Source organism: Copidosoma floridanum, unplaced genomic scaffold (assembly GCF_036245765.1).
Source record: "Copidosoma floridanum isolate Cflo_tuat_1 unplaced genomic scaffold, Cflo_Japanese_pri ptg000020l, whole genome shotgun sequence".
Classification (NCBI taxonomy): Eukaryota; Metazoa; Arthropoda; class Insecta; order Hymenoptera; family Encyrtidae; genus Copidosoma; species Copidosoma floridanum.
The window spans coordinates 5,327,042-5,353,983 of record NW_028321897.1 but is presented as its reverse complement, the minus strand read 5'-3'; the positions used below and the strand labels follow the sequence as shown (position 1 = coordinate 5,353,983).

General features: G+C 35.5%; 1 protein-coding gene across 5 annotated transcripts in view; it reads left to right on the top strand.

The window, feature by feature from the left end:
* The window catches only part of RhoGAP93B (MyTH4 and RhoGAP_KIAA1688 domain-containing protein RhoGAP93B), a 95,502-nt gene extending 68,950 nt beyond the window's left edge, over positions 1 to 26,552 (top strand). For 2 of the 5 annotated variants that reach the window (XM_023389339.2, XM_089594059.1), the window contains exons 3-13: positions 4,079 to 4,217; positions 13,188 to 13,355; positions 14,876 to 15,599; positions 15,990 to 16,040; positions 16,736 to 17,353; positions 17,432 to 17,896; positions 17,988 to 18,179; positions 18,266 to 18,750; positions 18,819 to 19,226; positions 19,324 to 19,767; positions 23,143 to 26,552. In XM_023389339.2, the coding sequence (XP_023245107.2) occupies positions 4,079 to 4,217; positions 13,188 to 13,355; positions 14,876 to 15,599; positions 15,990 to 16,040; positions 16,736 to 17,353; positions 17,432 to 17,896; positions 17,988 to 18,179; positions 18,266 to 18,750; positions 18,819 to 19,226; positions 19,324 to 19,767; positions 23,143 to 23,337 (3,889 nt within the window). In that variant the 3' untranslated portion in view covers positions 23,338 to 26,552. The remainder of the gene's footprint in view (positions 1 to 4,078; positions 4,218 to 13,187; positions 13,356 to 14,875; positions 15,600 to 15,989; positions 16,041 to 16,735; positions 17,354 to 17,431; positions 17,897 to 17,987; positions 18,180 to 18,265; positions 18,751 to 18,818; positions 19,227 to 19,323; positions 19,768 to 23,142) is intronic. The other 3 variants (XM_023389343.2, XM_023389340.2, XM_023389342.2) reach the window with 3 other exon arrangements.
* Positions 26,553 to 26,942: the final 390 nt, after the last annotated feature.

The window sequence follows — 26,942 nt, the reverse complement described above, 5'->3', positions numbered from 1 at the left end:
CGACGAAAGATGTGAAGATGAGTTGGGTTCCGTAATTTATAAGATAAGAAAATTATTTATTAAAATCAGACATGGAGAGAGTCTCGAAAAAAAATTAAAAGTATGCTGTGATGCTACAAGTATTGAGTTTATAAAACCTACGCTAGATGTAAGAACTAGGTGGAATAGCACCAGCGATATGCTTGAAGTTGCATGTAAATTGAAGCCCGCATTAATCATGCTATGTGATACTTATCTAAAATCCACTGAGTTAAATGTATTTTCATTAAATAGTAGTGAGTGGAGCATTATTGATCAGATTTTAAGATTTCTAAGACCTTTTAAACAGATCACAGAAGCAATATCCGGAGAAAAATTCGTAATCTTACCCAAAGCTGTTATAGCTTTAAATATGCTCTTAGATAAGATCGAGTGTGTTGTTAAAAATTTAGATGAAAAACAAGAAAGAAGCTCAGTAGATGAAAAATTATTATTAGCTTATCAAGCTGGACGAAACAAAATTATTAAACATTATCAAAAGTGCAATTGGATATATTGCGTTGCGCTAGTGCTGGATCCTCGTCATAAAGAAATCACTTTCGATTATTCAAAATGGGGAAGTGAAATGAAAAAACAAACTATGCTTAAGTTTAAAAATATCTACAGAAATGATTATTATAATAAGTTTAATAAAGAAAAAAATAACGATGTATTAGATGACAGCTGTAATGTTCCTGAGGATTGCATCAATCTTGATGCTCTATATGAAAAACCAAAGTATTCTAGTCAATGGGATGATGAAATAAATCATTATTTACATTCACCTAGGGCTGTCAGGGATACAGATATATTGCAATGGTGGAAAACTCAGAGTGGGGTATATCCTATTTTATCTCGAATGGCTAGGGATATTCTTAGCATTATGGCCACTTCAGTGCCTTCAGAAAGAGTTTTTTCGGAAGGATCAGCTGTAGTTACAAAAACTAGATGCAGCCTTAAAGACGACGCTATAAGAGCACTTATATGTATTAATAGGTGGATGCATTCTGATTCGAGACAAGCTATATGCAAAGTTAATTTTTAAAATATTATTTTTTCACTGTTCTACGATAGAATATATACTATAAGATTTAAAAAAATAAAATTTATTAAAAATACTATGATTAAAAATTATATTCCTATCATCTAATTTGCATTTTGACTTTATATGTACTTTTCCGTTCTTCTCGATTATATTTATGTGATACCGATACAATGTACCTTGTAGTGTGGATAATAATTTATCTAGTCGCATAAATAAACATCGTACTATATTTGTTTGTTTTTTGTATTTTATGCCGATTATATATTTTCACTATTTAATATTATTTCCGTCTCCCAGACTTTTACGATTCATTTGAGAAATGAAGATTTAAAAAATCTTTTCAAGACCAAGACTCAAGATCTTGTACAGAAAGTCTCGTCAAGACAAGAAGTCTCGACATGTGAGGTATTGATCTTGTCTTGATATCGTCAACTTTAATCTTGTCTTGGTATCGTCTTGATTTTCAAGACAAGACAAGACGATATCAAGACTAATATCGAGTATTGTTAAAGCCCTATGTGAGAATTAACATCTAGAGTGGAAGCACATGAGCTATACTGCCAGCAGAGAGTGGACCAAGTAGAAGTTGCTATTGGTGATTTAATGGGTACGGCTGCTTAATTTTTCAGAAATCATGCGATGCCCAAATAAATCCAATCAACAGCCATTTAACATGGCAATAGAGCACCTTTTGGCAAACGATGGCATATCACAACGTACGCGATCATCACCGGCTCGGTTTCCACGAATATCCGTGGAAAATCTGGTAATTCCACTGACTTTAGTTTGAGTCGACCAAAAAATTACGGATCACAGACATTTGCCACGAGGCAATGTAAAACAATGGAATTTGAAATTGATGACTCAAGGCCACGCGTACAGAAAAGAGAAACAGCCGGAGTCGAAATCAAGAACGTGTACTCTATAACAATAATATACCAGTGCGTGAATATTTTACAATATTAGCTTTCCCAATTTAACGATCCAGCGACGATGAATGAGAATCCATTGAGTGACGCGTACAAGTACAGTACAGTATCAATATTTTCGATTCCCGAAATCATCATCAAAATGTCCAACCTTTAAAAAAAACGCGTTCACCTGTATCGCTCGCACGTGCCATTTTTATTACACTTCAATCAGCTGCTTTCTCCACGTGTATACACGTACACACGCGTGGCACCTAATATACCTCTTCAGAGCGGATCAATTGCACAAGCCATCGTATCAATATACCACAGCTGCACGTCGGTGTGCTTTCTTGGTTCTCTCATGGCTTCTCGGTAAAATACAGATCACGGCCGTGTCTTATAACTACGAAGGAGAGAGGTCCGCGGCAATTTTCTCCGTTCACGACGACGATGGAAATTATTGCAGTGAGCGATGATGCTCGTGTATAGGAATTACCCCGTACATCCTCGCTTAAAGTGTACGCTTATCCACAGCGTATTGCATGGGAAAACGAGATCCTTTAGCACATGTGTGTGTGTACACATAAAGACAAAAGAAGCGAACCTTCGCAAGTATCAGTCAATGCAAATTTTAAACGCAAGAAGTGCCCATCCAATCGGGACCCATGATATACTTACGTATACGTTTCTGAATCGTGTGAACCTCTGATGGGGGACACGTAAGCTGTTTGGGCCATTTTTGCGGTGAAATGTGACTTGTGTGCCTTTGGTGGTGTTACGTACACACCATCCCCAGTAATCGATTTGCCGAGCAAATGCTAATCCAACCAACGTATGTATATACATATACAGCTCGCGCAATCTACGGTATATATATATATACGTTATGTGTAAAATTATGCACGTATACCTCGTATCCGTACAGAGGCGCTTATACTTATCCAAAGGAAAGACTGTATTCTCGACGTGTGTGACGCAAGTGTAAGTTCCTCGTGCGCAGCTGTAGGTTTATTTAGATTAGAGAAAGTTGTCGCCCCTCGATTACCTCCCTTAGCAGTCGTTTATGAAGCGCACGAGTGCGCACGTTGTTTCCTTGTTCGATATTCCGATGCCTCGCGTGTATAAATAGGTTTTGGTATATATACGTGCTACGGGGAAAACGAGCGAGTTTGCAAATTACCTGTAGGTGCTTACATGTGACTATGGGCACGTGGTGGATTAAGTTTGCGCATATTTCTAATCGTTGCTTTGGTGTTATGGAGGAAGACAAAAATAAATTTGGCTTGGGGGGTAAATTGAGGCAAAAATGCAGCTGAGCTGTTCCGTATAGGCGGGCTTTTTTATCCTTCTCACTTTGGAAATTTACAGAATAGTGGGAAGTAGCGCTGGTTTCTTAAAAATTGGTGCAGCGATCGGTTGACCGTTAATGCGGCAAATACGTTTGTCAGGGTGATTTCTTTTTTTTTTTTTTTTTTTTTGCTTAAAATTCAACCTCCTTTTTTCACGTGAACGTAATAAGCGCGATTATATAAGTTTGACCTTGTTGCCAGAGGTATTGATTTCTTTTTACTTTTGTTCCTCATCCAGAGGAAAATAAATGACATGTAAGTCAGGGTGTGCTAATTTACTACTCGGACGTGCAGTCGATTGGAAAATACACTTCAATTTTCATCGTTCGCAAATCAAAAACATATTGTTTCATATTTAATTGAATTTTCTGAAAATTTTGTTTCTCCTGTACTATGATAAACAGGTCTCCTAAAAGTGTGTAATTCCATCAGAAATAGCTCATATATACATTTAATTAATGTGGATATACGTGTAACAGCGAGTGCCAGTCGCATGAGAATAATTGCATCCTTGCCTCGTTAAAAAGCGTATTAAACGAGGATTAAAATGCAAATGAGTATTGAATACAATTACAACCACGCGCTCTACGCTGTTTTTATAGATCACCTCGGAATTATGAATATTACATTGTCTCCTAATACGCGTGTATGAAGGTCACACGGTTAGCGTGATTTTGCCATCGTAAATATCGTTTAGGGAAACGCCTGAAGGATTATTAATTGATATTGTCGTCATAATGCGTTTATTCTTGCAGAAAAAAGACGGACAACAATCAGTGGTGGGAACTGTTCGACCAGAGCACGTCCCGCTTCTACTACTACAACGCGACCTCGCAAAAGACGGTCTGGCATCGGCCCACGGACTGCGACATCATTCCTCTCGCCAAGTTGCAAGTGAGTACTCGTGTTTGCTACGAAAAAGTGCGTCCATACGTGAACGGGAGGTATGTATAATACACAGAGAGAAAAATATAAAAATTACTGTGCTAGAATGGTAATAAAGACTTTTTACTATTGGAACAATAATTTTTAGTGTTTGGAACAGTAATTTTTACTGTTTGTACAAGAGAAATTACTGTCCGGAATGGTAAAAATTAGGTTGGCCAAAGTAAAAAGTCCCTAGACGGCGGAATGCCACCAGATTACCATTCCAGCACATTAATTTTTATTATATTTTTCTCTCAGTGCATACACGGCTCTCGTTCACAATACATAGGTTTTTTTGGTGGCTTTAGAGAGCACAAAAAATAGAGTCGAATAACAAGGGGTTACAATCAAGTTGTAGCATTAAACGCTTTGGGAATATGTTAAAGGATATTTTTGGAACATTTGAGAACTTTGGTAGTATCGAAATTGTTGGTTTTTCATGGTTGACAACAGCCATTTTCAAATTTTTTCGAACTTCAGTAATTAATATCTCGGAAAGTACCAACTTCAGTGAAAAGTTGCAAGAGATCTTTTTTTGTATTCCAAAGATCCTAAAAAACAACGTTTCCAGGGTAAAATAAACAGTTTACGAAATTTGTTTATTAGATCGCAAATATTTTTTCCAACAAATTCCAGATAACGAACTGGACTATAATACATGCTATCCACTCCCGCTTCTATTTATATCAATAGACAAATGCTCTGTGTATACCAGCTGACGTTTGCTACTTACGAGATTCTCGTTGTAAAATAGAGTTGATGTGATTCATCAGTTGGTTTGTGTTTGCTTTACACGTACAGCCCAAGTATACTTTGGCCAGCTTTCGCTGCACGTATAGACATATATACGCTAGTCGACGGATACATAAAGGATTGTTCTCGTCTTATTGTTGTAGTTTTTTTTTTTTTTTTTTTTATAGTTTTCTAAATTTTTATTGATGCGTTTGCACCACCGCTCCACTTTTACTCCGTTGCAACAAAAACGAAACTTGAACGCGATCGACGAGAGGTTGGAGTGAAAGTTCGCAAAATGCCTCTTTACGCGCACGCTCGCGCACAGCGTGTGTTTCTGCGTGATAAAATATGTTAATTTACCCTTTTGCAGAGACAGTAATTTTCCCAAGATTTTTCACTCTCTGGTCGTGTATACATTAGAAAACACGTCTTACTGGCCAACTTGTCTTATTATTACCATCGGTTCTCTGTCTAAAAAACAAAACCAAAAAAAAAACAACAAAAACTAATTATCATCATCGTCAAATAAAATACGTCATTTCACTCTATTTACGATAATACCCTACCCTCTCGCGTAGTACGTACGTATCCTCACACAAGTCGTTGAACTCAATTCTTGCATCCGTGTATACATGTATCCTCGAGTGTATTTACCTTTTTTCTTCGGACGTTTAAAAATGGTTGTTATCAGCGCATAACGACCATAGAATTCCTCGAATGATTCTCCCGTCTAGTCTATATACGTGCATCAAGTATGTCTCGAGATAACTGCATAAATAACGCGGGGGTAAAAAATTGGAGCGCCGCGCGCGTTAATGATTCCGTTCCAGTTCGAAGCCGTAAAACAAGCAAGTTTATCACACCTAAAACAGCGCGTTTATGCACGTGTATGATGGCGGGCTCTTAAAATTCCGAGTGATTCTAATGTTATTTGCTATGGTTGCATACTACCCCTTAGCAGAGAAACCGAGCTCTATCGCTAGATAAAATTATCGCTTGTTTACCCGCATAAAAGTGTACGGTCTAATAACGGCATTTATTTATAAAAAAAAAAAAAAACTCGGAGAGCTGGGTATTGTATTAATATGATTACTACGTTAAATTAACGCTACAACAGAAAATGTAGAAAGCAAGACTTTAAATATTTATTGTAGTGATGACAACGCTGCGGTGGCGAGAGATGAGCATCGCATTTTCTTTTTTTTCCTTCTCTTATTCTTGCTTTCGCTGGTTGCAAGTACAAGTATGTGGTACTCTTCCTTGCGAAGCCTTCGCACAAAAAGCCGACACCGTAAGTGCAGTGTACACGGACGCGAATCTAAAAGGGATGTTTCCTGGTAGATGCGTTGCACTTTGAGATAAGCACAAAGAATGGTATCTGCGCCGTATCTTCAAATGTGTTTAATATTATATTCGCGTACAAAGGGGATTTGCTCAATTTATAATGTGCATTTTCGGTCCAAGATTTCTTTAGGACACCGATCTGTTCGTGTCAATATAATTACCATTATTTCGAAGATCAAAGCGCATACCACGATCTCGGGTTTTAATTAATTATTAATCATCAGTTGCAAATTATTCACTAATTATTGATTATTAATTTTTAATAATTACAAATGAAATTAATTATATTTTTCTAACGAGGTAGATTGTGTTGAGAGAAAATAACTTTGTACAATTAATATCGAAAACTACTTTTAGCTCCTAATTTCGTACAAGTTTGTCCTTACCCTCGTCAAAAAATGAAAAAAAGGACCAATAGAAAAAAAAAAAAAAAAAATTGAACATAAAAATTGCAGTCATCCTTCATTATTAAAGCCGTACAGCAGAGCAGCTTTTCTCAACTAGCGTCCATCACACACGTGTGCACAAACGAGTGAAAAAATATACCTGCCACACAGTACACCCATGTAACGTCGTGATCTTCTCTTTGTCTCTTTCCTTGTAATATATTATACTATGCCCATCCACCGAGGCATCATCATTATCATCACCTCGGTCGGTCTCACTGCCCAGAAGAAGAAGAGGAAGAGCCGAGGAAGCAAAGCTAAGCGAGAAGAGAGGAGAATTAAGGCCGAAAGACGGTGTCAGCGAACCAAGACGACGACGTCGAGGAGAGCTCGTGATGCTCCAGAGGGATAGCCATAAGCCTTCGTGTCGTGTAGTTGTCCAGACAGCAACGACAGCAACAACTCTCACGAGAGAGCTTCGGTTAAAGTGCTGCTGCTCACATATATATGTATGTGTATCCACGTGTACGCGAGTGATGGTCCTATACAAAAACCCTCGTCTCGAGCTACTCTCGTATTGTTTCCTTATTTTTTATTGTATTAATATAATAGTCATGCCAAATTCTATGACTTCGTTTCTGATACTTCCTCAATAGACCTGTTGTCACTAGACAAAGGCTTTTTTGTTTGCTTCATTCAACATTACTTACTTAACGTCACTCAACACATATGTCAATTCTAAGCAATAAAGTTTTTTAATTGGTACCTGAGTTGAAGGATGTATTATTTCCAAAATGCGCCGTAAAAATGTAGTACCTCAAAAAAGTATTATAAAACATTTTAACATCTCAAAAATGTATTGAAAAATGTAAAACGTCAAAAATTTTTTGAAAACGTATGTAATGGGGAATAATTTGTAATGACACGTTTCTCAAAATTTTTTCCGAGCTGATATGCTTTTAAAATATTGTGTATTTTTGTGATTATGGATTTTAAAATACATTTTGAGATAATACGTTTTCGTAATGTATCTTTGAGATGATGCGTTATTTAATTTTTTTATTGAAATGTTAATAGATGTACTATAAATAGACTTGGGTGCCTATAATTTTTCAAATTTTTGGTAATATAATTTTCTGCTAAAATTCAATGATTCAATGTATTATTTATGCTGAAATAAAGTTTCTTTTATTGCTACTTATAACACAATACATAATGAATTTTTTTTCATCAAAAACAATGTATTACAATTTTAAAGAAAAACAATAATAAAAAAAAAAATTACAAAATTTTCAGATAAAACATTTAATTTTAAATACTTTACAATGAACATTAAAATATATGATTTATTGTAATTATATGCTAGAAAAGTAAAATTATTTCTTAGTATTGTATTTCAATTAGCGATGAATAAAATAACATTTTCAGCAAAAATATTGCACTGTATTTAGGAAAATAAAATTTTTTTTTTGAAGAATTTAAAAACCCATCAAATAATCATGCTCAAGTCCGGCTATAAAGTAAATTGAGCTAAAATATTTATCACAATCAAATGGTTCATAGTAATAAGACTAAAACTATTTCGTGTACAAAGTGAGAATGATAATTTCATTGTTACTTAAAAATCTTCGAAAATAATTTTAACAAGATTTGTTGCTTGTAAAAGAAAAAGAAGTAAAAATACTTTTTTTTGCAGAGCTTACAAAGTTTATGAATTATATAAAAGCAATATAAATTAAAGTAATTCCACTATGACAGAAAAATACACTCACACTCACATAAAAAGTGCTTCAAGAATTCGAAAAAGCTATATGTTGCTTCTTTCAGCTATATTTGGAAGAAAAGTTAAATTATTTAAATATACCATACTTAAAAGAGCTTTGAGAAAATATTATTTTAGTTACTGATACTCTCAGAAATAAATTTATGAACACTTCATTCAATCTACCTCTTAATTTACGGATTTCGATAAAATTGACAAAAAATGGCTTAACTCGATCGTGACGAAACTTTTACTAGTAAGAGAAGAATTGTTTTTTATCATTGCAATTAAAATATTTTCATATTTTAATATTATTGTAAATAAAATTATTCAAATTTGAAAGTTGTTATGAGTAAGTAAGTGTATTAATAACTGTAGCTTACAACTACACTGAGAAAAAAGAATTAAAAAAAATTATAGAGAAATTCGAGTAAAAGCTAGTCTTCTGCACAGTATTCGGATGCTAGTTGGCAAAGAAGAAAAAATTAATATTTTCAACTGTAAACATTATTATTTTAACAGTTAAAATCATGGTTTGAATAGTAAAAATTATGGTTAGAACAGTAAAAATTACTATGCTGGAACAATAAACCTTACAGGGATTGGTTAATGAATTTTACTTTCCAGCATAGTAATTTTTACTGTTCTAACCATAATTTTTACTTTTCGAACCATTATCCTAACTGTGAAAACAAATCATTTTTACCGTTAAATGGTGCATAATGGTCATTTTTACTGGAATTTTTCTATAATTTTTATTATTATTTTTTCTCAGCGTATTACAGTAAACAGAAGTATGAAACTGTTATCGTATACATCAGGAGTGTAACTTATTTGTAAAGTCTAGAAACTGAACATAACTATAAACGTATGTTGCTGCCTACGTAAAATTCTCGTAGTCTACAGTACACAAATTTTATTCTGTGCGTAACCATTCGAGTGTGTAACTTTTTTGTAGACTGTAAGGGAATAACTTTCACTAGTAGCATGCAGTAGGTATATAGTAGAAATAACTGTTAGAGTAAGAGAAAGCTTTGTTTCGATCGTTCAGGAGCGATTTTTTGGTGTGCATTTCTTCGATATTGAAAAAATGGCCAATATAGATGACACAGCTTTTTCATTCTGATTCAAAGAAAAATATGTCTTCTGGCAACTTTAGCTGCTAACATAAAAACAGAAAAACATATTTATTTGTTGAACAAATCCATAACTTAAAACCACGTCTGCATGAACGGCTGTATAAGTTTTATCTGTTGTATTTATTTTGGCTAGGATTGATCTATTTTGACGAAATTTCCTAAATATCAAAATAATTGAGTAAATAATTATTGAAAAGCTCTGTCGATGTGTTCACGTTAATAACAGTCGTTAAAGAAAATCTTCTGGAAAAAGCCACAGCAGAAAAAAGGCCGTTTTCTCAAATTTTTCCCAAAATCTATTTTAAAAATTTTCAAATGATCAAAAAAAAAAAAGTCACATCGAAGGTATCCTCATACATCCCAATCATAAGATACACAAATTTTTCGTGGCACCGCTTGTGCACGATCCAAAGGTACAAAAAATAAAGCTCTTGTAGATGCCCAGTATGCCCCACTCGTATACACCGTATACACCCGGAGAGGAGAAAAAAAAATTCCAGCTTTATGCATCACATAAAATATAACGTTCCACGCCTATACAGTCCACGTCTATACAGATGGCTATGTTGTAAGTACCTGTACACCACACGCGCATACCTACGGAGAGAGCTGATGTACTATACAAGCGCACCTAGTGGTGGTACATAATAGTTTAAAAGCCAAGTGCCAGATGTTTGGCGAAGGTATTAAAGCGCCACCTGCCTCATTCACAGCTGCATTTTCCATCCTCCGTTCCACCTTCTCTTTCTCACGGATGCGGGTAAAAGTATGCATCCCTTGCGTATACATGGTACGTAGGTGTAGATACATGTATACGTACACCCACCCACTTCGCAGCGGACGCGAATTGACATTCACGCGATCCTCGTCCGGTTGGCAGCACGCGCGACCTCGCCAAAAGTGGATACATAGCCGGTCCCTCTGTCAAGTGCGCGAGCGAGCCTCTCCGTGTCTCCCTCGTTTTTTTTTTCCTTCGTCTTCTTCGTTTCCGTGAACGAGAGGTTTGCTTTTTCGGAAGGAAGGAGGGAGAGCCAGAGAGGCCCTGGCAGCGCCACTTGAACTGCGACTCGTTCTCTTGGCACTGTTAACTATGTTGCCCTTGGACGCGCGAGAGCTTCCTACCTCTCGTTTCGAGGGCAAACGCAAGCGAATGCCAAGGGTCAACTTAGCTGCCTGCTGGGACTATATTTCACGTGTGTCGCACACGAAGTCTATTTCCGGGTCACTGGCGTAAAGGAGTGCCGTTTTCGAATTAAAATACCTTTTTTTTTTTTTTTTCAAAGAAAATCGTGTTATTACATGCTGTGTTTCCTTTTTTTTTGGAAGAATATAAAAAAAAGTTGAGTCGATGCTTTTGTGTTGGCGGATAAAAATGGTATTCAAGTTTTTGTGATTGTTACATCCTTTTTAGCAATGGATGTGGCTTCAATCATAGCATTCATAGCTGCGAATAAAATGTAGGAAGAATTACATTTTTGTTTCATGCATTTGATTGAAACGTCTGAAGTTATTTGTTGATGACCAAGCTGTTTTTTTTTTTTTTTTTCATTAATTTTCAGAGTGTAATTCTTACGAATGGAGGTGAGGATGAGGTATATGTGTTAGCGTGTTTCTTGAAAGTTATCCTATGGCTTGAGGATTATTTTTTTTTTTTAGCTTTAGATATCATCTCTATAGAGATTGGCATCGTACTCTTTAATCTCAAAAAAGTTTTTTACTTTTTTACGTTAAAAAATGTCAACAGAGGGGTACTTGAGAAGCATCTAAACTTTCTTAATTAATTTTTTCGGACAAAGTTTCACGTACTCTGAGAGTCTTAGACAAATATAATTTCATAGATACATTTTTTAGTTAAAATTATAAGTTTTTGATGATAAAATACTACGTCAATTCAGAGGAATTATTTAACCTTATAAAAAAACATGCTCTTATCACACTGATTTTTCTAGTAAAAAAGTAGCATCTCTATCTTGAAATCAAAAGCGTTCATAGTCTTTAATACAAATTTAGCTACTCAGCAAAAATTTATTATAAATTTATATGCACTCGTTTCTCAATATGAATTCTTATTTAAAAAATATGTAGTATACATATAGTTCAAGGCAGCTCTCTAGGAAAAATCGGAAATCAATACAACGATTTCTAGCGCATCTAAAAGAACATCAATTTTAACGTAATTTTCTCAGCAGCTCGTGTACCTCGGTATATAGGTGCAGCAGTGTCTGTAATACGTACATATGTACACATAGTTTCTGTGTCAATATCGCTCGCTGTAAAAATCAGAGTATAAACGTGTCACGAATGATTTTCTATGCTCTCTTGAATAGATGTTCGTGTACACGAGGCCCTGCTAAAGTTCGGAGTTTTAAATATTAAATCATATTTATTTCCTTGTCGGAATTTCAATCCAGAAGATATTAATTGGGATGCCACTGCTGATTAAAAATTAAAAAAAAAAAAACTGTATTTTTTTTTATTCTTATCTCATCACTGTCAGAAATGTTGAAAGTAAATTTTTCAAAAATGGATTATGGGTATTAACAATATTAAAAATAAATTTATTAAAATATTACCATATTCTGCTCAAAGCTCACATCATTTATCAGACTGATTTCCCTACAGAGTTACTGTTCACGAGATTAAATTTTAAATTAGAACGAAAAAGTAGCTTCTGATTAAAATAAAAGTGTGCGAATTTTCCTGCTTTACTTTCAACCTTTACTGCATTAGGCTACCGGCTTTGAACAGTTTTATTAATATTTTCTAATCGCATGTCATTGCAGTGGAATTTAATCCATCCTTAGCGTGCAAACGCGATCGCGTAAAACTTGTTTTTACGGTATTACTGATTACACTTTAATTAATACACAGATAAGGGGCGTGTGCCAAGATTCCAGTAGATTTTTTCTGAATTCTTGCATTTCAACAAAAATTGCAGTTGTAGAATGTTGATAAGACATATGTATCGTATTATTATACAGACGAACAATAAAACTTTGGATTTAGCTATGAAAGTAAGTCTGTAATCGTAGATTTTGATATTTGACGTGAAAAACATTTTTTTCTCTTTTATGTAACATTTAATAACTGTTTGTTATTGAAATAGTCCAGACAAATACATTAGAGATACTCTTTTTTAATTATCGAAACACGTGAATTGCAAGCAATCACGTAATGATAGTTGTACAGCTACATTTCCCTGTATCCACTGTAATTTATTGTGAACAAAATATTTTTTGGGTAGAAACTTTATAGTTTTTTTAGATTTTTAAAGTTAAAATTTAAAAGTTTTTTTAAAGTTAAACTTAAAAGTGGGATGCTTATAATTATTTGTTGTATTAAAAGACTAGGAGCAACCATAATCATCGAGTAATGGCAAAAACAACTATAACCTAAATAATAACTGAGTACAGTTATAATCTCAAAACCATCGTTAGATTTTTAGACGCTGGTCCCATGATTGATATTTATGTTCTTTATTTAAAAAAAAAAAAATAATAAATAATAAATTTCGTAAACAATAAATATATAGTGAAAGAATCAATAATAAAAGTAAATTACCGATTTACAGACACTGAAGCAGAACACAGAGCCGGCGAGCACCGGTGACAGTAGCGGCGTGCGATGCGGCGAGCCGAGGAGAAAGGAAACCGTATCCACTCAGACGCAAACCCCAACGGTTGGTCGATCAGGACGCTTTAATCATCATCACGATAACCCTAGTCTAGCTAACACCCTGGTAAAATATTCGTTTTTCTTTTCTTTTTCCATTTTTAATTTATTTGTTTGTTTGCCTTTAACCGATTCAATTTTTACTCAAACTTGTTGCACGTAAGTACGTTATGAGCCCTGTAAAATTATCTTCTGAATCATCCATGTCTGCTTGATGTGTATGTGTGTACTTTTTTTATTTATTAATTGTAATCATACCTTGTAAGTTAAATGGCTATAGACACTTGTCTTTTTTCGTGATAAAAATAATGAGTTATTAAAAAATGTAATTTTTTTTTACCACAACTATAGTATAGCAAGTACTAAACAATGTTTATTTATAAAAAAATAGTGGATTACGTTTTGAAAAAAAATTTAGGAAATAATACATATCTATTCAAAAAATCATTTAAGTGTTGTATTACATTCAGTAGTGAAAAATAAAATAAAACAATTTTCAACAAAAATAATGCATCATGCTGTCAGAAAAATTTTTATTAAAAACTGTTTAAAAATCTAATAAATACATATAATTATATACAAGTTTGGCTGCCGGTAAATGTAATCGATCTTTTTTTAACTGAGATCATGAAAACGATACAATCGACTAGTAACACGGGACTTTCAGTTAATTTATTTTCTACCGTAATGCTACAGATGTTTTTCATCAGAGTGTTCGCATACAATCGATCGATTAGAAAATTCACAACAGCAGTACCATGGATAATTCAATTATCAGCACCGTGAAATCGATATCCATTCACTCGGATCGGCTCCTCGAATTTAATCAAGAAATCAACTAAGAAAAAAAAGTGTTGACCCTCCAGCTTGACTTATTCTTTCTTTCCGTATAATATCAAAATAAAAATATATCCCTGTAACTAATAATAATAAAAATAAAAATAATAATAATAAAAAAAATAATAATAATATTAATAGTGATAGTAATAATAATAATAATAGTAATAATAATAATAGTGATAATGATAATAATAACAAAAATAAGAATGTATGAAACTCTATACGTAAATATCATCGTACAAAATATTTTGTTCTAATTCTTAAAGCTAAAAAAAAAAACATTTTTTGTGGTCTGTTTGAATAGATCTATTTTTACGCATTGAAAGTTTATTGAATTTTTCTTAAGATGAAATTACTTAGCGATTTTCAAAATACATATTATTTTATTATATATTAGAGAACACAAAAAAAGATGATTATATTGGAAAATTAACACACCTTTTTTTTGATTACCCACAACATGACGTGTCAAAGTATCCGTAAGTCATTGTCATCAATTGTCCATTTTGCTTTTAAAAGAGATGTAATGTAAAACCGTGCAGATAACGTAATCTTTGTATCTTGTCCGATAAAATATACTCATATCAACCTAATAAAACAGTTTGCAAGAAAAATTACATTCCTCTAGAAAATCCCTCACGAAATAATCATGTGTCACTTAATTGGATATAGCCATTTTTTCTATTTCCACGCGCGACTATTTATGAATAACAATAAAAAATTAATGAATGATCCATCAATTTCCAGCTTATCGGTGCCTGTAAACCACACAGTCCAGGGGCGATGGTTGACCTGCAGACGTCGCCGCCATCGCCGAGCCCGTCGTCGCGGCGTCACCATCACCATCACCATCATCACCACAACAATCGTCACCACCACAGGCACAGCGATCAGCAGCCATCCCCACAGCAACAGCAACAGTCCCCGTCCTCCTCGTCACACCACCAGCTGCTCCAGCACCACCCGATCCAACCACCACAACTACCCCAACAGCCCCCACCCCGTCGCCACCACAACCACTCCCAGGACTCAGGCCGCTCGAGCGACAGTTCGGTCTCTCACAGCCGGACCTCCCTCGAGTCGGGCAGCTATAGGCTGGGCCTGGACTCGCCCCACCGATCCTCTCACCACCACCGCTCGCCCAACCAGCCCCCACCGCCCCCGTCCCAGCCTCCGCCCCAACAGCAGAGCCAAGGCAGTGGCAGGAGCAGCGGTGGCGCTGGTACTCTCGAGCTGAGGGCCCACGCCGGTAAGAGTGGCACCCTCGAGGCGACCAAGAATCACCAAAAGAGTCTGCCAGCCAACGAGCCACCGCCACCCCCACCGCCTCTTGGCTTGTCCATGTCTGCGAGCACGCCGCTCTTCAAGAAGAAGACCTTTGCCTCCGTCTCCTCCGCCACCGCGGCTGTCGCCGAGCCCCAGAGGGAGCAGCGCCGGGATGTCAATCTTGACTTTGAGAAGAGCAAAAATGGTAAGCCAACTCTGAATACGTCCCACTTACTGTTATGTAGTACTTATTTTTATTTATATGCTCTCTTCCCCCTGTTGTGTTTGCTCTGTGTCTTATTCACGTATAATGTTGGAAAATTGTCTTTTTTTTTCTCACCAATCCCTTACTTTGTGTACACAACCGTCTTTGATACTTGTTGGCAGTTTATTTAATTATAAAAAATTAAAAAATAGAATTTTAAAAAATTACGTTAAAATTCGTTTTGACAGTCCAGTACCGTTGTTACAGATATTTTAATTTATTAAAGCTATTGCTTTTTTCAAATAGTGTGTACTAGTCGATACAAATAATATGTATTTCCCCTGCAACTAATAAACCTGAATTGCTTTCTCTTTTTTTAAATCCAACCAGGCATCAGGAATTCAGAATTTCGCGAGATATTAGAGGCTGCGCTACGAGGAGGTATTCGTTATTCTAAAACTAGAAATCTCATAATAGTGCAACATGATCATTCTATGATATATATCACTTTAACTGAATCGTACATCAAACTCATATAATATAGTCATTAAATTATCTGTCACCATAGCGTCTTATATTAGTATTTGAATTTCAATTCTTCGTCTCATTAAAAAACAAATAGTATTTTTTTTTTAGCAAAAGTAAATCATTCGACTGTACTCAAACTCATTTCATTGGAAATAATTAATATTCACTGCTGTCCGTGAGCTATTACTAATAAATAATAGTCGCGTTATTCATTTCATTTCATTTTATTCCATGTATTCAAACGTTTCATGCCACCCTCCATTCTTCGTCTAACAGTGTATTATACACAACAGTTTAACCAACTCACGCATCTCCTGCAACCCACCCGTAACCCCCAAATCCAAAAGTATAGTGCAACCACTGAAAACTATGATCATAATTGTAAAAATCTCCACTCCATTGACTGAAGCATAAATTAAACCAGATTATAAGCACCAACGATATATCCTATAGCAAATATTTCATACACCACCCGTATCGTGTGAGTCACCCTCACAAACACCCATTTTTAGCTGTAGACAGCATATATGTATAAACATCTTTACAGAAAAGCCCAGCGATTGAAACATAAATAAAAAAAAAGATAACTGTCATCTCTCTTACCGCAGGTCGCGACAACAGGTATCACCACCACCAGGATTCGGGTAGTAGCACGTCACCATATCGCGAACCAAGCAACCCCAGCTTCCGTCAAGATCCAAGCAACGAGAGGTCGGTAGGCTACCGGCAACAACAACAACAGCAACAGCAATCCGATCAGCAGCACAATTACAGCTACAAATCACCAAGCCAAGGCTCGGACAAGTACCGGCCGGTTCTCGAACCCCCAAGTACCGGCAGCCGGTTTCAGCAGCAACAGCAGCGCGACCGCGTTAACAGCCTTGACAAATCGAAGCCCTCATTTTATGCTCGAACTGCCATTGTCCACCAGCAGCAACAACAACAGCAGCAGCAGCACGGAGTTGGAAAACAGCATCAGTCGAGCGATGGTAGCACAGGAAGCATCGGCAGCAGACGCCACCATGGCTGTTCGGTCTCGATGAGCGAGACCAGCAGTCCCAGGGACGTATTTGGTATGGGTCCATCCATGATAGGAGACCCGACCGCTAAGAGTATCGCCAAGCAGGCGGCCAACGTGGCCAAGCAGAGGAGTTTCGACGTCATGGCCGAGAGGGCCGAGCGAGAAAAGGAGTTGAGGCGTGCGGTCACGTGCCACAACTCGGACAGTAAGTCTAGATCTATAGAATTTTGGTGTATTGTTGGTGAGGTTGTATTTGATCTCTTTATGTTTATACCCTTTGTAGATACGCAGCAGCCACTGTCACGGAGTTACAGTTTTGTGCAGCAACAGCAACAACAACAACAGCAGCAGCAGCAACAACAACAACAACAACAACAACAACAACAACAACAACAACAACAACAGAAAATTAGCAAACAGTCGTCCCGGCGACGGGACCGGGACGATGACGCGATGCACGAGCGCTACCTCGTATCCCAGAACCTCGACGCGTCCCAACCGAGGTTGAGCAGTAGCGCGAGTAGCAGCGCGAGCAACGGCAGTGAAAGTAGTGGCGACGGTAGCAACAGCGGTGGCGAGGCCGACGACGACATCGATGAGCCGGTCGCCGGTCTCGAGGAGGGCAAAAAGAAGCGGGCCAATGGAAACCCGAGTCCCCCACCCTCACCCTTCTACGGCAACCTGCTCGTCGACGCTGACCACTTGCTACCGCTTCAGCACTACATTCTTCAGCAAGCTAAGCTCTCTGGTGCGCCGACCGTATTTTTATATTTATATGCCCATCTGATCACTTCCTTTTGTTCGTAATGGTAAAATGAAATAAAAAATACTCTTAAAAGTAGGTTGTTACAAGTTTGGTGATCCTCTTCTAACTGAGGAGGGTGAAGATTCTCTGGATGAGGATGGAGGAAGGAGCGTCGAGCTCCATGGTAGAGTTGACGACGATTCCGATGATCAGTTTGCCGACGACGAGGCAGCGAGCAATCAGGGAGATTCGTCGAGCCAAGAGTACCTTGAGGATCACTACGCAGGTTTTTGTTTTTCCATGTCTTCTCCCATCAGATAAAAAGTTATAAACGCTGTCACAATGGATAAAACAACCATATGATGCTCGTAGATCTGGCAAACTACGACACGGCTGGCCTAGCGACTTACTACAACACAGCGGATACTTTGACGAGGCCGCAGGCGACGCCACCACCGCCTCCAAACATCGCCTCCCAGGCGGAGGCACGTGAAAGTATAATGGCCACGCGACCGGTGTCCCTGCCCACGCCGACAGTCATAACAGGTCGTGGCAGGGGTGGTATGGGTGGTTTTGGCCTGAGCGGCCTGGGTAGCACGTGCGTCGACATGACCGACTATGACGAGGCGCGAAAGGACGACGGTGGCGGCGGTGGTGACATCGAGAAGTACGCCCAGGACAATTTGAACCTGAACTGTGGTCGGCCCAAGGGTCTAAGGCTGCTGTTTCGCAAAAAGTTCAGCGTCAGGGACATACTCAGCTGGAGCAAGGACCCGATACCCCAACCTATGCTCGTTGTCGTGGATGGCGAGAAACAGCTCAAACGCGAGGCTTGCAACCTCTTTCGGCTCGTTCAAGTACGTGTGTTTTCGTTTTTTTTCTTTTTGCGATAATGTCACTAGTTATTAAACGTCTAAATTAACAGGTCTACATGGGCGATCGTAAGGCAAACGTCGGCATGACCCTGGACGGGGTGGCGATGGAGGTAGTGAACACGGTGTACTCGAAACCAGCGCTACGCGACGAGCTCTACGTCCAGATCTGCCGTCAAACGACGGAAAATCCTCGCAAAGAGAGCTTACGCCGTGGTTGGGAACTGATGGCCGTATGTCTGGCTTTCGTTCCGCCAAGTGCTACGTTCGAGCCCTATCTCGAAGGTTACATGAACAGGCACAGAGATCCGAACTTTCAGTTCCCCGAAGTAGCCAAGTGGCCCATACACGTGCAAGTCAGTCACTATGCTACAGTCGCGTGCAAGAGGTTGCAGAGGATCGGGGCTCACGGCAAGAGGCAGCCGAGAAAAGCTACTCTCGAGGACATTGATCAAGCGAGGGTTAGTTGGGTGTACAACACAATGTTTGTTTAAAAACCAAAAACTAATTAGAAAAAAACTTTTTGCTTAATCGTTTGTTTTCCCCTCTTGTATACAGTTGCAAATCTTTCGAGCGTCGATGTTTGGCGCTACGCTGTCCGAAGTGATGGCTCTGCAGCGCGACAGATTCCCTCAGCGTGAGCTACCCTGGATCCAAACGACGCTTACCCGCCAAGTGCTGATACGCGGTGGTACCATGACCGAAGGTATATTCCGCGTGTCCGCGGACGCCGACGAAGTGAATGCCCTCAAGGCACGACTGGATAAATTCGAGGATGGCGCGATACTCGCTGCCTCGCAAGACGCCCACGCCTCAGCCTCGTTGCTCAAGCTCTGGGTGCGCGAGCTTTACGAGCCTCTGATACCGGATTCCTTTTACTCGGAATGCGTCAACATGAGGCACGATGATGCCGAGGTGTCGGCTGCCAACGTTGCCGCTCTCGTCGACAGACTGCCTGAACTCAACAGACGGGTCCTCTATCATCTTATTCATTTCCTGCAGGTTGGTGTGATAATCTCAATTTATGTTTTTCTCCTCAAAGGGGTCCTTGCGTGAATTTGGAAGAAACTTTCAATACTTCAAGTATTAGTGTAATAATGTGTGAAAAGGTATCATACGTCCTAATGTTTCCAAGGAACGTTTTAGGGCACTGGTGTCCTGTTTTCCTGATCCAAACCCTAGAGGTGGCGTAATATTATATACTTTAACACCTAAACAAAAGTCTGTTGTTTAGTAGGTAGCATCAACAGGGATTAAAGCGAAAGAATAGTTCTCTCAAAATTGTTGCCAAATGTTTATAATTATTGTCTTATGTATAGATTAACATTTTTCCAAGAAACCAAACTTATGATGCATATTTAGTTAAAATTTTTGTTATAACTCATCATTTTGATTAACATAAATTGCACCGACCCTAATATTCTCTCTTACGTAAATCGCTTACTTGAATAACAAGGTTTTGTCACATTATATATATCACAAAACCTTGTTATATATATCCATGCTAGTTGGGCTCTACCCCCCTATGCGCTTCGCGCGACAACCCCCACAATTAGTTATTGATAATAAGGAACTATTTGCATGTACCTCCCATTTTAATTACTGATACTCTTTTCGTGATAGGATAAGGAGCATTCTTCGATCCCATTCTCCTCCCATATTTGATGATATTGGCATTATGCCTCTACCACGTGACCTCAGTATATATATGACTAATGTAGAGGGAAAATAACACAGGTCTTATAGGAGGAATCTTGTTTTTATTTTTTTTCGCATTTAAAAAGATATTGAGCTTAAAAAGGTTGTTAATTCCATGTTACTGACATAATGAGAGTTACGTAATTATTTTTTTCCTTTGATGAATTCGTTCATGAAGGTTGAAACAGCGTTTTGAACGTATACGGAGTGCCGTTAACCCTACTTTGAGCTGTTTGTTTATCTCTGAGCATCAGCAGCAGTAGGGTTAAACGGCACTCCATGTACGTTCAAAACGCTGTTTCAACCTTCATAAACGAATTCACTAAAGGAAAAAAATAACTACGTAACTCTCATTATGTCGGTAACATGGAATTAACAACCTTTTTAAGCTCAATATCTTTTTAAGTGCGAAACAAAATAAAAACAAGATTCCTCCCATAAGACCTGTGTTATTTTCCCTCTATATTGGTCATATATATACTGAGGTCACGTGGTAGAGGCATAATGCCAATACTCGGTATGAAGAATTCTCTCCTCTTTAATAAAATTCTGATGGGGATTAGTGAACTGTTTTTAAATATACTTCCTAATTTATAAACATTTAAAAAATTTTTCAACTTTTAAAAGAGAAGATTATTTTTATTTCATTTACTCTACTTGACATACCAATAATTACAAAACTTTCTTCTTAATTTATTTACATCTAACAGTACAGTAAATATTAGTCAAATTATTTGACTGGTTCTATAAGTTGATTCAAAACAATGAGCCTCGTTAATAGGGCAACACTTTCGTGGTTTGTGTTATTGTGTAACTAAATGTTATTGGAATTTATGTATGTATTAGTATCACGTCATACAAAGATACATAAATAATTAAAATTTTTTACATAGTTCAACACCAATATTACTGAAAAAAAGCTTAGCGCATCAACAACTTTATACTTACATGTAAATTGAAATAGAATTGATACAAATTTATTTATGATCTTACTCTTAGTTATATCAATGAATTAATTATTAATTATTCGTATGTATAAAGTCTGTATGTTTGCGTCCTGGGCGGTGTGAAAAAATAGATAAAAAATTTTTTAATTCTTAAAGTAACTTTTTCTATCAAAGTAAAAAGTTTATTTTCAATAGCGAATTTTTGTTGGAAAACTATTTACAGAGGTACTTTAGGGGGCAGTGGGAGGTTACGTGGAATGCCCACACTTTTAAGTATATAATATAGGAAGATATATACTACTGGGCTTTGACCTGGGCACACTTCGCGGAAACTTTCCCATTTGTAAAGATAAAATACTATTTATAACATATGGCTATAAAATATAAACAAAGAAATCAAAGAAAAACGAGCAACCGCACACCAACCTGTCTGAAAAATATTTATATTTATTTTTATTATACCTTCTTTACGGTCCCTTTACGTATAAAATACTTGTTTATTTAAGTATAATTTATTTAAATTTTAACATTTAATTTGAAGAAAAACTATTATAATCAAATAAAGGCTCTAATTTGTAAAAATGTTATATAACAATTAATTTATAGTATGGGTGTAGCAAGTAGAACAAAAGTATAGTAAAAAAATAAAGGTTGAGTAAAAACGCATTTATTTCGAAAAGTATTAGATATTTTCTTTAATAAACATATTTGCATACAATTAAATCTGGCCTTTTTAATATGTTAGAATTAAATAAAAGAAGATTTTAGAATCTTTGTGTAAATATCATGACAGTGTGTATGTTATTAGATAAAAATTTTTTTTTACAAAAACAATTTTTTAGAACAAGAACAGGTGCCGGGTAGGATAGGACGTCAAAATAGCCAAATTTAACGTTATTTTGCAAGGAATTTGTCAGAAATTTTTTTAATCTATTAGATTACAAGCTTAAGATGGTTAATGAAGGATACCAATGACGAGTCTGCAGTTTTTTCATGAAATTCAAAATAATGGGTTTCATATGGGAGACAATTTTTAAAAAGTAAAAAAAATGCTGTGTCAATAATCTCCTATAATTGTAAACAAAAAAATCTGTACCGTAATTTTTTGATTAAATGTATTTATCTGGAGTAAGATATTCTTGAAATTTCAAATTTACGAATTCGTGACAGATTTTATTTTTACTTTGTACACTAAACTAATCACAAGAAACATAATGAAATTTTTTCGTAACCTATTATTTTTTCATGTATTCTTTCTTACTTTTTTCCGTCATTGGAAATTAGTTGTCAAATTTCCAAGATCTTGAACATTTACTTGGTGATACTAAAATTAAAATTTAAATCATATTTCATTTTTTCGTTCTATAAGGTTCAATAGGTTTTAATTTTATATAATATATGTCAATTGATAATAACTGATATTTTACAATCATATTAAATGTCATTATTTTGTACTTATAAATGGAAAGAGGGCTGAGCGCAGGGCACAGTGGGGCTAAGCCCCACTTTCACATGTATTGTTTTAAAGGAAATAAATGACTTTGTTACGTATATACGATTTTTTTATGACACAAAAGTTGGTACATAACTTAATAATGGTGATCAATCAATATTTAATGTTATCACACTGTTTTTGGTGTTTAAAAAAATATATGACCTTAGAACGTGTTGAAAAGAAGATTACTAATTGTGCAACATTGTGAGATTAAATATGATTATTCTTGACTTTCAGATATTTGCCAGATCAGACGTAGTTGTTAGAACGAAAATGGACGCGAGTAATCTGGCGATGGTGATGGCGCCCAACATACTTCGATGCACCTCGCAGGATCCTCGCGTGATTCTCGAGAACGCGCGTAAGGAAATGGCCTTTGTGCGAACGATGATCGAGACGCTTGAAACTGGCTGGGTCGAGGATTTGCACTGACTATCGCGTTACCTGTATGTTTGAGTAAATAAATATTGATGATACTGTATATGTATATGTGTGTGAACTTCGAGCCACTCTATGCCAAATGAATCCACTGTATATTCGTTGATTTTCGATTGTTATTATTATTATTATTATTATTAGTATTATTATTATTGTCATCGAATTAAAAACAAAATTTCTCTCGTAATCATTAATACTATTGTGTAATTTGTGGTTGTTTTTTGTCACCACTCTGGGATATGTACATATTTTATTTGTGAAAGTCTTTTTTTTGTTACAATAGAGTGATTATATTCAAATTTTAACTGCACGGTAGAATAAGCGATGAGTGAGGAGAATAGGAGAAAAAAAAAAAAAAATTAAAGTACAGCAACGCGATCGTACAGCGACGATCGTCGGGAGTTGTGTACATTTTTTAAAGAAATATTAGGAGCAATAGCGATGTGCAACTTATAAAGCTATAATATAATACTCTCTGCAACTTATGATATCACTACAAGCGGATTGTTGAAAGAAATGTGATCGAGATATACACTCACACAGTCACATGTTCCTTGCTTGCTTAGACTACACGGAGAAGACGAGGGTATTTTTCGACGCAAAGTGCAAATGTTATCTTCATTTCTTTTTTTTTTTTTTTTTTTTTTTTTTTTTTTTTTTTTTTTAATTTTTTTAATTTTCATTTATACGTAGATTGTACACAGAGATATTTTTTAATAAATAACCGTACTGTTTATCATGTTACGATCGTTTTGCTCCTTGTACTTTAGTGAAAATATCGCTTTATTGTCATTACCCAATCAAGGGTTCATTAGAGTACTTTTCTCGCCACGTGACAATTAAACAATAACTGTGTCGCTAAAAAATTTGTAAATTGTGCATGCGAAAGCTTGAAATGTGTAAAACAATATTGTTGCTCGGCGAGACTCATATCACTCATACCTTCCTAATCAATAATAGTGTAAAACGAAATATTTTATGTTGTAAACTAGAGATTATTAGATTTTATTGTGTACATCATCAATATGCAAAACATGAGGAAATATACATAATTATTATATATACATGTATACTCGCATGTATATGAATAAATGTAGATATATATTTTAACGCCTCCTTGTTACCGCAGGCGCGACAGGCGCGGATGTATGGCTTTTTTATTCAAAGCGATTGTTGAATCTCATGTAATATAAGGGAAGCGATGAAGATAAAAATTAAAGATGAAAAGAACAAAAATCATAAGAGTAAAAGTAATGAAGAAATAAAAGCGAATAAATTACACAGCTTCGTGAGGACAATTTTTTTTTGTATTTGAGTGGTAAAAAATACCGTGCGATACACGACAACGGGTCGTATGGAGAAGAAAAACATGCTCCGAAGAACTGGCAAGCCATACTCGATGTGTTTTTTGCCTTTTTAACATGACTATGGATTAATTATTAAGTTATTATTATTATAAAGTTGTAAAATAGTATATCTTTCCTTGTCATTATTTCCAAAGAAACGATATTTTTTTCTTTTATTAACGCAATTTGTCCATGTTTTAGTTATAAAATGAGACTCTACTAACAAAGTTTCTCGTCTTTTTCTACGTGATCTTTTTTTTGTGTAGATAATAGAAAAGTTAGAGTCGAGAATATATGTAAATAACAGTTCAGTTCGCGGTTGAGATAAAAAGAAGATGATAAAAGAAGCGCCTACCTTCGGCGATCTTTAAATTATTCATTACCAATATAGTATGTATTTAGAAAAATAAAGTAAAATTAATACTAAAATTTTAATGCTGCGAAAGACTTGTTAAAATGTAACTGTATAGAGCGTACAACAGAGCTACCGTACAAAGGATAATCATGAGAGACATGTGTTTAATTGAGTTTTTGAAAGTACATGACAAATATTGCTTGCGATGCTACCTTTTGTAATAAAAAAAAAATATATATATATATTAAAAAAATATTAACTTTTCTTTTGAGCTGTACTCACAGAGTTCTATGAAAAAAAGGTTAAAAACGATTGAAAATTTTGTAGAACGTAAGTTCCAAAGATCATTAAAATACTCTTTCGGTTAAGTTTTCTTTTTTGACTCATATCACACGTTGTTAACGTATTTTTTTTTAGCTCTATGTAGTTGATTCTAGTTTGTTTTTCTTTTTTTTTACGTCATGTATTTATTTTGTGATTTAGTTCGATGAAAATTTATTCGTTTCGTCGATAGTCAAATGTGCGTTGAAGAACAATTGTAGTGTTCATTTATTAATATTCATCGATAAAACATTAAATAAAAATATTTTATTTCATCTATTCAAGTCCAGCATTTGTTTTTCTTTTCTTAATCACCTTATTTTTTTATTAATTTTATTCATATTAACAGTAGATGTTAGAATTAAAAATTTATTTTTTTTGCAGCTGTCTCGAGAAGTAAATTATATTTTATTTGCCATTTTTGTATAAAATAAAAAATTCGAGTCCAAAATAGTGTATTGTGTTTCTAACAAAACCACAATTCAAGTTAACTGTTTGACATTTCCAGTATTGCTCACCAAATTTTACTTGAAAAATTCAGAAAGAGGCTTTTTTTATTTTGCTGACATTAACATTTTCATATAATAAAATTAACTTTCATCTAAATTATAAAATTCATGAGCATGTAATCATAACTTATGAAGATATGACAAACAAGATCCTTTTTTCATAAATCTCGTCACAGCTCATCTTACACGTATTACAAAAAATCTTGGTCTTCTAGTTTTACAACTAAGTTATCCCTAAACAAACGAAAGATAGAGTGAAAAACTAAGAGAAAAATTAATGCATGACAGATAGTACTAAAATAAAAAAATGTCATTTTAAATTAACTAGTGAAAAACAGAGAAGAGCACATCCTCCCATGTTTATTATAGTAATATACATGAAAATCTACACGTTTGTCTGTTATGGCTTTTTTAGCAATGAATATAAATTTATATCTATATTCAAAGAGAAAAAAAAATATATTCCTTTGGATCTTCGACAAGTTATGATTTCAATTGACAAGTCAACTACGAAAAATGGCATGTATTATTAACATAAATAGAACAGATAAAATTTCTTCTTCTGACAATAGTCATTTGATTTAATAGAGTATAGATAAATTTGATTGTATAATTTATTAAGTGTAGGTTGCAAAAAACTTTTTTCGTGAGAATTTAATTTTTTTATAAAAAAAAAAAAAATAAAAAAAACATATATCGTATTTTTGTTGAAATACAAAGTTTTTTACTCACAAGCTGCAATACTTGCATGTTATTCAATTTTTTTTATTTGTCATTAAATTAATTATCGTGAGGAAAAAATTAAAAAATTTTAGGTGCAGTAGATGGATGATATGGGAGATGAGGAATGTTCCGAACAAATGTAGCGTTCAACTGCAATGTTTTACTGTTAAGTAGTAACTAGAAGACCTTTGAATAAAAAAATACAATAATTATTTTGTAAAATAACTTTTGTTTGTCTACATTTCCTCGAGTAGTTATAAAAATTTAATATCCTTATTTTTAGATGACATGGACTATTTATAACAGTAACTTGGTTATACATTTATTTTAATTTGAATAGAACTT